The sequence below is a fragment of the Haliotis cracherodii genome, unplaced genomic scaffold, assembly GCF_022045235.1.
Source record: "Haliotis cracherodii isolate W230 unplaced genomic scaffold, xgHalCrac1.p SCAF_13, whole genome shotgun sequence".
In the NCBI taxonomy this organism is placed as follows: domain Eukaryota; kingdom Metazoa; phylum Mollusca; class Gastropoda; order Lepetellida; family Haliotidae; genus Haliotis; species Haliotis cracherodii.
In genome coordinates, this window is record NW_027266268.1 from 35,458,634 (window position 1) to 35,473,776 (window position 15,143).

The window sequence follows — 15,143 nt, forward strand, 5'->3', positions numbered from 1 at the left end:
ACCCGTTTGATTTGATCACAAATGTACTGTAAGCAAAATAAATGTACTTTCTTCATTTGGATTTATTAATTGTATATTGTAAATTTCGTTGTGCATCACATAAGTGGAAAGTGCAGTATAAGCTGCGGTTTAAAGCAAGTGATGAGCCCCAAAAGTGTTTTTGTACAAACTGTAATACACGTTCTATTGATGAGTAGTTTCCTTTTCTCTTGGAATGTCCTTATTTTCAGTCGTGTAGAGAAATGGTGTCGCCGCCCAACTATTATACTAATCCTTCCATTGAAAAATTATCCCAGCTTCTGTCATCGGCGGTCCCTGCATTTCTAAAACCCATCCAGATAAGCACTTTATTGATATGTTTGTTTAGAAACAACGCACTTTATGCATTTTGTATATGTAGTACAATGTGGCCTAAAATGCAAACAAACTTGTCAGTTGTCAGAACAGGAAAGGTGCTGCACTGTGGCACTGCTAAATGCATAGACTCTTGCAATCTACCCGCCGTGTATGGTAACAGTTTGAGGTATACTAAGTCTTAATGTTATTTCAGGTAACAGTATCGTACGAACAGGTATAAAGCTAGCTTTTATCTTTTTGTATTCGCTAAATTCACGTTACAAGATATAGCCTGATACAGCCACTCAGCTTGCCTAGGATATTTGCTTAGTTGACCCTTGCCTGATCAGTTAATCATACCTCATTAGAAACGTATAATATACAGTCAAATCCCGTTTTCTCGAACCTAGCGAGACCATGATGTCACTTAGAGATATCTGAATATTCGAGATAACAAGGCATGAACATCTAGACAGATCAAGTAAGTATAGACCCATGGCAATATGATAGATCCTTCTCAAAACTGTGAATGTGGTAAAGGTTTGGTTTGGTTTGTTGTTTAACGCCGCACTCAGCAATATTCCAGCTATATGACGGCGGTCTGTCAATAATCGAGTCTGGACCAGACAATCCAGTGATTGACAACATGAGCATCGATCCACGCAATTGGGATCGATGACATGCATCAACCAAGTCAGCGAGCCTGACCACCCGATCCCGTTAGTCGCCTTTTACGACAAGCATAGTCACCTTTTACGACAAGCATGGGTTGCTGAAGACATATTCTACCCCGGAATCTTCACGGGTCTAATTAATATCATGAGCATATCGATCAACGCAATTGGGATCGATGACATGCATCAACCAAGTCAGCGAGCCTGACCAACCGATCCCGTTAGTCGCCTTTTACGACAAGCATTGTCACCTTTTACGGCAAGCATGGGTTGCTGAAGACCCATTCTACCCCGGAATCTTCAGGGGTCTAGTTTATTTTAAATTTTATCTATATTCTACTGTTAACATGCATGCCCAAAGTATACGTGTCCATACTGTTTCCACTGGAACAAAGTCTTCCTATTTCATAGTCTTCCTGTCTTTGACCTCCTGCTAACTGATTTCAAGATGGCCAGCAGCTTTATTTGACTTCGATCAATAATCTATTATTTTTTCAATTGCAAAGTTCAGAATACGAATGCCTGTTACTGTCTTTTCATGGAAAGAAGAAAAAACTGTTAAACTTCCATCTGTGATATTGAATTAAAAAATGTTCCCTTACTGATGTCATGTACTTACTGGAGTGAGTGAGTGAGTTGGGTTTAACGCCGCTCTTAACAGTATTCCAGTTATATCGCGGCGTGTCAGCTTAGTCTGGGAGGAAAGTCTGAAGTGATGCAGGTCTCAGACGTTTACTAGTTTGGTGAAACCCACGAGCATGGGTATGGTTGCTGAAAAACCTAGAAACATAATCGGGGCGAACCGGGATTCGAACCCACAATCATAGGTTTCTGGCGTGCCCAAGGGACGGAACTCTGCACAGCGAATCGCGGCGCCTTCGACGACTGGGCCACCCGTGCCCCCTGTGCTGACTGGAAGCTTTAGGGATAATTAATTAAATCAAAGAGAATTGTATTAGAATTGTCAGTAGTATTACAGAACATACTGTTACCATATAAAATGTAACAGTCTGGACACTTTACAATTTTGAAATAGTATTTACAAAAAATACATATTTTGTTAAAGATGCAATATTCCAGTTTTATGACGGCGGTCTGTAAATAATCAAGTCTGGACCATACAATCCAGTGATTGATATCATGAGCATTGATCCACACACTTGGGGTATGATGACATGCATCAACCAAGTCAACGAGCCTGGCCACCCGATCCCGTTAGTCGCCTGTTAAGACAAACATAGTCACCTTTTACGACAAGTATGGGTTGCTGAAGACCTATTCTACCGTGAATCTTCACGGTAGAGCAGAAAAGGTAACGATATGGACAAATGTGGTAACAGTATAAACATGTTTTGATAAAGTTACAAAGTTCCTTCATAGAAGTTTTGTACACAGCTTACTGGAGTATTATTTTAATTTTTTAAACATTCTCAGCAATACTAAGCATTAGTAAGAGATCATTGAATAATTCATGGAGATTAAAAACTAAAATTTCGGTAACAGTTTTGACAGCTTGGGTATCAGTATTGACAGATTGTTTTTTTGGTTTTTTTTGAGTTAGCAAAAGTAACATTTAATTTTATTCACTTTGGTATTATTATACTTTTTGGAAAACTAAACATTAAACGCCATAATGAAGGGTACATGTTAATCAAATTGAACATTAAAATATGTCACTTGTATTTTCGGTAACAGAATGGACAAATTTCATCAAAATTAAAATGTAAATAATCAAGTAAGAATATTTGGTATATGTTTTTACTTCTATATAATGCTATTGTTATAACGTAAAAATGCACCCGCAATACCTCAGAAAATTATAACAAAGTCAACCTTTAAATGATGGTTATTGCTTTATAAACGATGGAGACATATGTTCCAGTAGTATCATCTAATGTTTTTCATCTAAGAGTAAGACTAGTTTGTTAGTTAATGTGTATTGTCTTTTGTTTTGTTCTGAGGACACACATGTTATTATTTTTTCAATACATAATTTAAAGACATTTTTGTATGTATGTGTAACAACAAAGAACTTATGTTTACATTGCTCTTAAATAATGAGACGATTTCATGTTAGTTTTTTGTTTGGTTTGGTGTGTTGTTTTACGCCGCACTCAGCTATATTCCAGCTATATGACGGCGGTCTGTAAATAATCAAGTCTGGACCAGACAATCCAGTGATTGATATCATGAGCATCGATCCACGCAAATGGGATAGATGACATGCATCAACCAAGTCAGCGAGCCTGACCACCCGATCCCGTTAGTCGCCTTCTACGACAAGCATAGTCGCCTTATACGGCAAGCATGGTTTGCCGAAGACCTATTCTACCCCTGATCTTCACGGGTCCACCATAAATGATGAGATGCAACTCATGTCTTGACGTGCATCAACCAAGCTGATCCCGTTAGTCGCCATTTATAATATATTTTCAGTTTTTCTTCCTTGAAAATTACAGACTTCGTGAAATTGACCCACATCTGTATGTTGTTATTGTTTCCTTGTGACCACTTGACTATGTAGATAATATAACTTCACGACATCAAACTAAACGGAAATGTTGAGTAGCTTCCTGGCGGATATAGACCCTCGCTCGTTGGGGGTTGGGGGATTGGGAGTGTTGAGGCTCGCTGAATTGGTTGATGCATATCATCGTATCCCAATTACGTGGATCGATGCTCATGATGCCAATCACTGTAGTATCTGGTACAGACTCGATTATTTAAAGACCGCCGTCTTATAGCTGGAATACTGCTGAGTGCGGCGTTAAACAACAAACCAACTAAACCAATCATATGGATGAATGTGTTTTATAAGACAGATGAATACATGCATAAACTGTCAGAACAATCTAACAGAAAACCTGGACTAATCTTGTTTTCAAGCTGGAAGAATCACCTTGCAATTTCTATGACAAAATATCCAGACTCCATTATTTACAGACCGCCGTCATATAGATGGTTGGTTGGTTGGTTTGCTTTTTAACGCCGCACTCAGCAATATTCCAGCTATATGACGGCGGTCTGTAAATAATCGAGTCTGGACCAGACAATCCAGTGATTGATATCATGAGCATCGATCCACGCAATTGGAATCGATGACATGCATTAACCAAGTCACCGAGCCTGACCACCCGATCCTGTTAGTGGCCTTTTACGACAAGCGTAGTCACCTTTTACGGCAAGCTTGGGTTGCTGAAGACCTATTCTAGCCCGGAATCTTCACGGGTCTCATATAGATGGAATATTGCTTAGTGCGGCGTTAAACAACAAACCAACCAACCAACCATGTACTTATGTTACACAACTACTACTTACAGTTATGATGTATATCTGGGTGTATATACTTGTACCTAGTTCCTTGTTTCGTGTTGTGTCACGGAGGAAGTTAGAACAATGACGACACTGAACGATGAGTCTTCATTGCAGTCTAACCATGGACATGGCGAGGTTCATCTGCACAGTAGCTTTTATCACAACTGTTCTCTCGGACCACAGTAAGTTCGCATCATGTACTGGCTGATTGTTGATACGTGCATACTATGTAGCTATTTTTTAAACTTACTGTTGAAAACATTGTTATCCCATGATCTATCTGTAATAGTTTTCTGGAACGTTTAAGGGAAATATGGGTAATTGAACAGAGAGTAGAAGTATTTCTATTGTTTAACAGATGTTTGTAGCATGTCATATTCGTTCTACTTTATCTTATGCCCGTGAAGATCCTGGTAGAGAAAAGGTCTTCAGCAATCCATGCTTGCCGTAAGAGGCGACTATGCTTGTCGTAGGAGGCGAATAACGGGATCGGGTCGTCAGGCTCGCTGACTTAGTTGATGCATTTCATCGTATCCAATTTGCGTTTATCGATGCTCATGGTGTCAGTCACTGGATTGTCTGGTCCAGACTCGATTATTGACAGACCGCCGTCATATAGCTGGAATATTGCTGCGTACAGCAAACAAGCAAACAATCAAATAATATATAACAAGAGTTGTTCAGATTTAGTTTTATTTGAACTCTTATATTCATTACGTTTGTGGCCCGTGAAGATCCGGGGTAGAATAAGTCTTCAGCAACCCATGCTTGCCGTAAAAGGCGACAATGCTTGTCGTAAAAGGCGACTAACGGGATCGGGTGGTCAGGCTCGCTGACTTGGTTGGTGCATGTCATCGATCCCAAATGCGTAGATCGATGCTCTTGATGTCAATCATGGTATTGTCTGGTCCAGACTCGATTATTTACAGACCGCCGTCATATAGCAGGAATATTGCTGAGTGCGGCGTTAAACAACAAACCAAACCAAATCATTACGTTTGTGAGACAGTTTACTGCAATTAGGGCAGTGCCTACGTGCCGGTTCATCACAACAGTAAGCTCAGCAGCCATGTTGCCTGAATAGGTTACTGAGCTCATGTACTGTGGAAATACCGTGTTTATCAAATTCAGTATGTAAGGGAGGTAATCGAATAGTAGTCAAAACATGGTGTGTGATGTCAAACGGGGAATTAATTGAGGTCAATATTGTTCACATTTCTTTCAAGCATGCGTCTGCTGATTAATACGGAAGCCTTCTAGGACCATTTGTTTATTGTTTTTTTCTTGAAATTTCAAGATACTATTTTGAAATGTCAAGATGCTATGTTGAAATTGCAAGATACAAAGTTCAAATTTCAAAATACATCAGTTCAAATTTCAAGTTGATGTTCTTGAAATGTCAAGACAAATATGTTGACATTTCGTCATTTCGACTTGTTCACAACTTGCTGTCACCAGTGTAATAAACTACCAATACAGGTGCACAATGTTCCGAGGAAGTTTCTTGAAATTTCAAGATAATTAGTTGAAATGTTGTATCTTGAAATTTCAACTAAACATCTGGAAATTTTAACATATCATCATTTATATTACGGAAGACTTTTAGTGCCAAAGATACCTATGTTTAAATTTGAAATTAAAATCTTATAAATTCAACTAATTTTTTTGAAATTTCAACTTAATACGTATCTTGAAAATTCGACTTATTTTCTTGATATTTCAAGAAAAAAATACCAATCCACTAAGTCGACTATGACGCTCTATCCATTAAGTCGTCTCTGACGCTCTGTCCATTAAGTCGCCTCTGACGCTCTGTCCATTAAGTCGCCTCTGACGCTCTATCCATTAAGTTGTCTCTGACGCTCTATCCATTAAGTCGCCTCTCACTCTCTATCCATTAAGTCGCCTCTGACACTCTATCCATTAAGTCGCCTCTCACTCTCTATCCATTAAGTCGCCTCTGACGCTCTATCCATTAAGTCGCCTCTGACGCTCTATCCATTAAGTCGCCTCTGACGCTCTGTCCATTAAGTCGCCTCTGACGCTCTGTCCATTAAGTCGCCTCTGACGCTCTATCCATTAAGTCGCCTCTGACGCTCTATCCATTAAGTCGCCTCTGACACTCTATCCATTCAGTCGCCTCTGACACTCTATCCATTAAGTCGCATCTGACACTCTGTCCATTAAGTCGCCTCTGACACTCTGTCCATTAAGTCGCCTCTGACATCCTATCCATTAAGTCGCCACTGACGCTCTATCCATGAAGTCGTGAAGATCCGGGTTAAGTCGTAAAGATCCGGGATAAGTCGTGAAGATCCGGGTTGCAACCAATGATTGCCGTAAGGGTAGACCTTATGGATGGGCTGGCCCGACCTGATCATTTTGGTGGATTGGTTATCGTCATACCCTAACGGCATGTGCTCTCAATATCATCATCACTGATTTGTCCAATCGTGACTTGTTTTGTGGGGTTTTTTTATTTTCAGCTGACATCATTATAACACCAAGACATGCCCCTATTAGGATAATAGAAAGAGATCAAGCCGAAGTCTCCTGTAAGCTTAAGGGTGGTAACAGCAGTTTGTCGTTGAAGTATAGTTGGTCTATTGGGAACCACATTGTCGGCAACAGATCCAGCATTTTATTGACAGCTGATAGGCACATGTTCGACGACGGAAATCTGACATGTACTGTGCAGGATACCTCCTATGTCAAGTACGGGAGTGCAACTGTGGCCGTTAGTGTACAATGTGAGTACAATACCTCTTCACGTATGCATATTGTATCAGGCACCAGATCTCTTAGGGACCGGGGTGGTCGGGTAGCCTGGTGGTTAAAGCGTTCGCTCGTCACGCCAACGACCGGGGTTCTATTCCCGACATGGGTGCAATGTGTGAAGCCCATTTCTGGTGTCCCCCGCCGTGATATTGCTGGAATATTGCTAAAAGCGGCGTGAAATCAAACTTATTCACTCACTCTTAGGGACCGAACATTTGATATTAGTGGTGCGTTAGGGAGGGAAGGGGGGTGTCTAGATGGGTAATAATGTTGTTATTTATTTATTTTATCATTTATTTATTGGGAGACAAGATATATGTTTCAGTGTTTACTGCGACATATTACACCACAAGACTATCAAATGGGCTGGTCCGTATTTTATTGTGAAATGAATTATGGTTGTCATTGTTATCCCCCCGGCATATAATGCGGGGGGATATAGCAATCAGCCAGTCTGTCCGTCTGTCCGTCTGTCTCTCTGTCCGTCTGTCTGTCCGTAATCATTTCCTTTTCCGGGGAAGAACTCGAAAACCATTCAGTGTATTTGATCGAAACTTTGCAAAATCTATCAGTCACATACTGAAGTGGTGCCTTTTGATATTTTGGGATTTTTCGAATCTTTATTTTTAATTATTTTTATTGAAAGAAGTTGGATATAGACTCCATTGTGGATGGGGTTCGTTTCCGGGGCAGAATTCGAAAACCATTCTGTATATTTGATCGAAACTTGAAAGATGTATCAGTCACATCCTGAAGTGGTGCCTTTTGCTATTTTGTAATTTTAAAAAAGGAATGTTTCAACATTTCATTTTTCCGTGTATCCATGGACACAAGTTAGACTTTGCTGAAATGGAGGTAGGTGTCGTTTCTGGAGCAGCACTAAAAAACTGTTCAACAGTGTTGAATCAAAACTGGAACATGTTACTATTTTTATTATTTATTAATTTTACAGTATTATTCAGGGGTTGAAGTGGTGCCTTTTACCTTTTAGGAATTTAGATATTATTTTCCATGGCAAGAAGTTTCACTTTGACTACATCTTTAAAACTAATAGGTATTCTTCCTTTAAACAATGCACACATATGACCAGTTTGTCAACTGGTGCGTTTTGCTATTTAGGGATTGTTAGAATTTATATTTTTTCCGTTTCCCTGGCAACAAGTTTGACTTTGACTGTTCATGTTAGTGTTCACCTGACATAGAAATACAAAGATCCAATGGTATTGTTTTGATAGCTCAATATCTACTTTTGTTTTGCATACTGACAGACAGATCAGAGAAAAAATCTTCATCAAGTTGATTTTACAGGCAGATAATTTGTTTTTTCGAATTTGTAGGGGCCGGGGGATTTGTCATCTTCTGTTGACTCTTGTTGGTGTATGTTATTGTCGACTACAGTAAACTACGGTTATAACGAACACGCTTATAACGAACTGACGGTTATGACGAAATAATTTTTTCAGGTCCTGCCTTTTTGCTGTATATATTCCGTACATTTGCTTATAACGAACTACGGTTATAACGAATTAAAATTAGTGGTCCTTTGAATTCGTTATAACCGTAGTATACTCTTCTATAAACCTATGTGTCAGTGTTTCATGTTCAAGATCCCCCCTAGGTGTTCAGCGAGAGGAGACATGCTGTCTTCAGAGGTGAAGACGCAAGCATCTGCCAGGGCGTGAGTGGATACCCCAAACCCGATGACTTGAAGTGGAAGAGGGTCGGCGTGACGTCACCGTGGATCACCTCGCACTGTCGCATTCGTCACGTGAACGAATCCCATGCTGGAGAGTATCTTTTTGTCATGAATAACACAATGGCTGACAATATTCGGTATGAGACAAGGAAAGGAAGAGGCGTTCAACTGGTCAACTTGGTGGTATTGTGTAAGTATAGTTGTACCATAACCTTGCTTGTTCATGTGTCTTCGCGTCCTGACCAATCTCATTGAAATCAGATCCTAGTTCTTACATTTTATATAACTATTTGATAAAAGACTATGATGCAAACGCAAAACCGTTTAAGTGGATAGCTACAGTAAAAAAAATACTCAATGATGTTGGATTGTCAGAAATATTCATAAACCCGTCTATTTGCTCTGGTTTCAAAGGTCGAGAGAACTCTTAAAGACCAATTTATTCAAAAGTGGCGAGAATGTATCTATCAAGTTCAAAAGGTTTATACTACCAACATTTAAAAGAATTACCAAAATTCGAAAAAATTCTATCACTTCCCAAAACTATCTCCTTGCCAATTTTACAATTTCGCACATCTAATCATCATTTGCCCATTGAAACCGGCCGAATATGTGTAAATTGCGTAAAACGTTATCACCTAAAAATATATTCACTTTGAAACATCTGTCCAGATTCATCGTACATTTGAACTCATTATTGCGTTAAGGTTTTAATTTTATTTCTTTTTATTACTATTATTATTATTATTATTATTATTATTATTATTATTATTATTATTGTTATTGTATATTATATGTTATATATTGTATATGATATGTATATATTATATATATATATATATATATATATATAATAAAATAATAAAGTCCACGTTAGTCCATCATCTTCTTTATATCAGTTTCATATACATAGTACTTTCGATGCGAAAGTACTATGTATATGAAACTGATATAAAGAAGATGATGGACTAACGTGGACTTTATTATTTTATTATATATTACATGTACACCGAGTGAACATTTACCTCATTTTTGTATATATATATATATATATATATACACTCTTGTACCACCGTTGGTGGTTTTTCAGAGAAATAAACTGAACTGAACTGAGCTACCGCTAAACAGAGATCTGAGGACATCCCATTAGGGGTCACATCAGAACGACCTTTTATCCGACCAATCAGAGCGTCACTTACCAGATCATGAAAGTGACAGTCGGAATGTGATTTCTAATCATACAACCTCGAAAACATTAACACGGAATATTCCGAACGATAGTTACCGGCTTAACGACTGAATCCATACAATCTAGACCTGCTATTTAGCCATTCCAGAATGCCCTTTTGTTCAGGTTTCAAATTTGTAATCGAGAATTTGTCGAAATATGTTTCGAAGTGTAGTCGCCAATTTGAAATTAGTGCCGTAAAGCACGAGAAAGCTGCCTTCTGATTGGTCATTCCATTGGTCGGTCAAAGTTCGCGCAAGGTCGTCTGACGTAACCAGTAATGGGATGTCCTCAGATCTTTGTTTAGCGGTAGCGAGAACTAAGGTCTGATTTAAATGAGATTGCGTCCTGACAACATGGCTATATGTGACCAACCATGAGATAAGGGATCTTATGGGTGAAAAATCACATTTTTCATTATATTTTAAAGCTACCAGAACTCAAAAATACAATTAACAAGCTTCAATTCATATTAATTAGAGATGCATGACATCAAGCATTTGGATTCATTTTGCGACTTATAACTGTTTATAAAACATGAAGATTTAAGACATAAGGCCTGATGAATTATGTATGTGTAAATCTGATGTATGCTGAAAGGTTTTGAAATTATGTTGTTTTTAACAAAACGAGAGAGAAATGAGTTATTTTGTAACAGTCCGCACACGTGGCGATTTTCTTTGGACTAAGTTGACATCATAAGTTTTTATGACGTCACAACACAATTGCATCCAAGAACCTATAGAGTCCCTTTTCTCCTGATGGTTCACATATGTTGATGAGGTCAAGCACAGAATTGCATGGTGCAGACATTACTGTTTACCGGAGGACATACTATTGCTGGGTTACAGCTGACTGCAGTGTAAAACAACATTCACTCTGCGATCACTGTTTAAATTCAAACCTTAATATTGGCTCCCTCTGTGATTTTTGTCAGAATAGCACTATGTCTCAAGTATCTGGTGTAAGACCTGGCTGATGGCGTGTCACCATGCCCCTGTGGCGTGGGTCGTTGTTCATGCCATCAGTCGTCTCAGGCTCGGAATTTCGCTACACAGAGTTGCGTCCCTTGCGCGCCAGAAGCCTCAGGCTCGTTCCCAGAGCGTATCACCTTCGTTACACTCTCGGTAACATCGCTGCCACCAGTGTGGGCGCGGCCATTACAAGAATCTTGAAATTTGCCCTCTAACCCCAAATGTAGTAACGTTCATACATTTGTTTATGTCTTTGGGAATGCCATCATATTTCATTTTGAAAAGGTTTACGACTGACCATGTTTTCCTGAAGAATTTACTTTGTTGTTTGTATGATCAGATTGGTTCGAGATTGCAGACTAACGGAAAAAAACATTCCCTTCCCTTCTCCCTTACATTCTTACTGTATGAATTACATGCTAGTTTTAATGAAATAGAAATTCAATTTGACAAACAAAGAAAGTAATGTAGCAGCCGTAAGTGTTTTCGGCCTCAAGATATTCGTCACTTTTTTGTTAACAAAACGGTCATTCGGTTGCGAGTTCAACTCCAAGCATGGCTGGACCACCTATCACAGTGGGGAGTTTTGACTGGTGGCAGCGATAGTATTTTGAGAGCTTCTCAGAAATGAGCGGGCTACTGTAGCTTGGATTGGGATAGGTGACGTCACGTTGAATAGTGACGTCATCTGGTTTGTTCTATGAGGTTTCCATATTTGTAAAAAAGGGTCGGTGACATTCGTGTTGATTGCAGTTTATGTTTCTACTTCCCCGAGCAGTTAATTGAAGACCTCGAGCTTCTGCAAATGATAATGCCCTAAAAAATAGCGTTACCTTATAATCGATTTGGGACATAACTCTGGATTTTCGAGGGTCTGATAAATGATGGCTCATAACTTGATTCTTTTTTTGTTGCAGATGGTGCTCGGGCGATCTGCCCGAGTAACTCCACAGCGGTTGTGAACACCACGGCGGTGCTGGCATGTCAGGTAGATGCTTCTCCGGCCGCCCACATCACCTGGTCTCGAGCCGGAAGTCCTGCAGCTCTGCCTCAGACCGGCTCCTACCTCAGGATACCCCGTGTCCAGGTTTCCGATGCAGGCGACTACACCTGCTCTGCATCCAACACCATCCGAGAGTACAGCGGCAGAGTCTACAACATGAACGACTCGTGCACGATACGGCTGATTATCAGAGGTAGGATTTGTTTGTTTGTTATACCTGATACATAGCTGGCTATGGTGTTAAACTAAATATGTTTAATAAATGTTGTTTAACACCGCACCTCTTCTGTTGTGTGAGTGAGTGAGTGAGTGTGTGTGTGTGAATGAATGAGTGAGTGAGTGAGTGAGTGTGAGTGAGTGAGTGCGTGCGTGCGTGCGTGCGTGCGTGCGTGCGTGCGAGTGAGTCAAGTGGCGAGGACGGATCGGTTTTCTGGCATGCCTTAGGTCAGAAGCGAGTACTATGTTCAAGCTTTCCTAAGATTGCCAGTTGTGAAACCAATTAAAAAATACATTCGTGGTGTTTATTCGTTAAAAAAGGTTCATGTTTCACGTACATTAGCATCAATCTATCGAGTGGTGGAAACGCACTACCTGGTTGATTGTTTATCGCATTGGCGTGGCCTTTGTCGCGTATGCCAATACGGGTATCTTGTACTTACAACGGAGTTATATAACAATTACTGATTTTGTGCAATACCCGGATATCGAGGCCGGTATAAAAAAGACTGTAATGGTAGAAGGTAGACTGTGGCAGTAAACATTTTCTTTTACAAGGATACCTCATCTGAACTTTGTTGTCAACCGTACAATAACTGCAGATGCCCTATCAAGGGGCGGAGCATCCTTAACCAGTTTAAGAGGACGTACCACAAAACGCAGTTAAGATCCCGGTTATAATAGGTCTTCAGCAAGCCATTCTTTCCGTAAAAGGCGACTATACTTGTCGTAAGAGGCGACTAACGGGATCGGGTAGTCAGGCTCATTGACTTGGTTGATGCATGTCATCGTACCCCAATTGCGTGGGTCAGTGCTGATGATGTCTATCACTGGATGGTCAGGTCCAAACTCAATTATTTACAGACCGCCATCATACAGTTGGAATATTGCTGAGTGCGGCGTTAAAACAACACACAATCAAACAAAAACAAAACAAAGTTCGGTCTCTCGATACAGCAGCGCATTAGGCCAAAACACATGTCTCAAGTGACTGGCAGTGTGGTTCGCTAGCTCAATAACTTGTCTCACCCTTTGGAACACTACAACCATCTACCCATTCCCAACCCCTCTGGATCCGCCAGTGACCTGTCCTTCTATATTTGTCAAAATGTCTGTCAGTTTTAGACATACCATGATTCACGTAAATAAGCTACACTATCTCCAGAATAAATATCATGTGCTAACTAGCGAAAACGTTAATATACCGCTGTATATGTGGCTGTATATAATGTATACATAGTGTCCTATCTTCCTTTTACAGGCAACTTGTCCGAAGCAGTGACCGCAGATGCATCTTCCGTCCTTGTTATCTATAAAACACACTTCATAGCTGCAAGTGTTGGGATTGTCGTTCTTGCGTTGGTCGTGGTCCTCGTTGTGGTATGCGTCAGAAAGCGGTCAAAATTGAAAGGTTTGCCATTGTGAAGTATGAGTGAGTGAGTGAGTGAGTGAGTGAGTGGGGGTGCGCATTATGCTCGGGTGCGCCTATACTCAAGAAATAGGGCGTGGTGTTACAACACTTTATTGTACAGGCTTTTAATTGAAGAACTCTTGAGTAGTATCAGTGTAAATTACCGTATCGAGCAAATTAGACAGGAAATATTAGACCATGCTTGTACACAAGCTTAGAGATAAATAGTTTATGATTTGTCACTCTTTGCAAGGAAAGGAAAGACGGAAAATATATTTCAACATTGAAATATTGTCATCAGCGTGACAATTAAACGTTTTATGGCATTCATCGTACGGCACTGCGGCCTCCGGAATACCACTTAACAGGGTTCGGCTTCCGGCGTACCAAAGGGAGGCTGGCAACCACAACAGAATATGTCAACCTACCGCTTCAGTAGGAGTGTTACTTTATAGAGTGCATGTGTTTCAGACAAGTCTGAACCCGTGAGAGTGGATGGAGACAACGGCTCCTACATGCACGGCACGTACACTGGTGGAGGCAAACCACACGCACACAACTACGACGTCACCAGCGCTGGCAACCAGACCCAGCATTACTACAGACAAGTCCACGGGGACGCTGAAGGTTACTATGGAAACGTGGAGACAGCTGGTCCCCAGGATTATGTCAATTATCTCCCAGAGGAACACACAGACGCAAGTTACCATGGTAATGTAACTGTACAGGAACGCAAAAATGAGTTTTACTATGGCAACGTAGAAGAAACTGATATTTATCAAAATGTTTAAATCGGAATTTCGTTATCAGATTTGTATTCAGTTATACAAAGCTAGATTGTTTCTGTGTTTCTATTTTGGGTTTGGGAGGGTCACTCTGGTGTTGCTTTTAATGCCGACACCAGATTTCCCCTCGGCATTTCAAGGCAGATAACGAGTTGCTGCTGGCCGTGGTTCAGTTGAGTGAGTGAGTTGGGTTTTACGACACTTTAAGCAAGATTCCAGCTATAATACGGCGGGAGACACCAGACATAGGCTTTAAACATTGTACCCAAGTTGGGACTCCACAACGCGATCTTAGGGCCAAGTTGATAGTAAATCACTAAGAACGCGATTTAAATTATTTTTTGAGATCCAAGCTCAGCCGCTCGGTCCACGAAGCAATCATAACTAAGAGAGTTAATACTTTTCATGACGTCATATATTACAAGGGTTACGTCATAATGTATTTACACACTCCAGCGACGACACCAAGTAATTTAACAATTGTAGGGAGACATTTGAATTCAAATCTACAGTATTTGTAAACTAGCATTGTAACATTTACGATTGAAATGACAAATCTATATTAATACATTCTAGATTCAATTTGGGTTTCATCAATCGGATAAACATTTGTTTTTTTTTCCAATCTCTGCTACTGGTATACAATTTATAAAACTGAAAAAATACTAAATTTCCCGTTTCCGCAATCAGCAATGTGTTTGTTGACACTTTGGCATCGGACATTAGG

At 40.1% G+C, this 15,143-nt stretch overlaps 1 protein-coding gene across 1 annotated transcript; it reads left to right on the forward strand.

Moving 5' to 3' along the window:
- Positions 1-4,407: 4,407 nt before the first annotated feature.
- Positions 4,408-15,143, forward strand: LOC139459259 (uncharacterized). Its single transcript, XM_071240707.1, has 6 exons — positions 4,408-4,507; positions 6,812-7,075; positions 8,711-8,989; positions 11,919-12,197; positions 13,482-13,631; positions 14,103-15,143. Exons 3-6 carry the CDS (start codon positions 8,908-8,910, stop codon positions 14,420-14,422), a joined length of 831 nt encoding a protein of 276 aa, XP_071096808.1. The 5' UTR covers positions 4,408-4,507; positions 6,812-7,075; positions 8,711-8,907; the 3' UTR covers positions 14,423-15,143.

Excerpts from the sequence above, each read along its gene's own strand:
- LOC139459259 (XM_071240707.1), top strand. The coding sequence starts at position 8,908 with ATGAATAACACAATGGCTGACAATATTCGGTATGAGACAAGGAAAGGA. Across the intron at positions 8,990-11,918 it reads GGTCAACTTGGTGGTATTGT|ATGGTGCTCGGGCGATCTGC; the intron begins GTAAGTATAGTT and ends TTTTTGTTGCAG. Across the intron at positions 12,198-13,481 it reads GATACGGCTGATTATCAGAG|GCAACTTGTCCGAAGCAGTG; the intron begins GTAGGATTTGTT and ends TTCCTTTTACAG.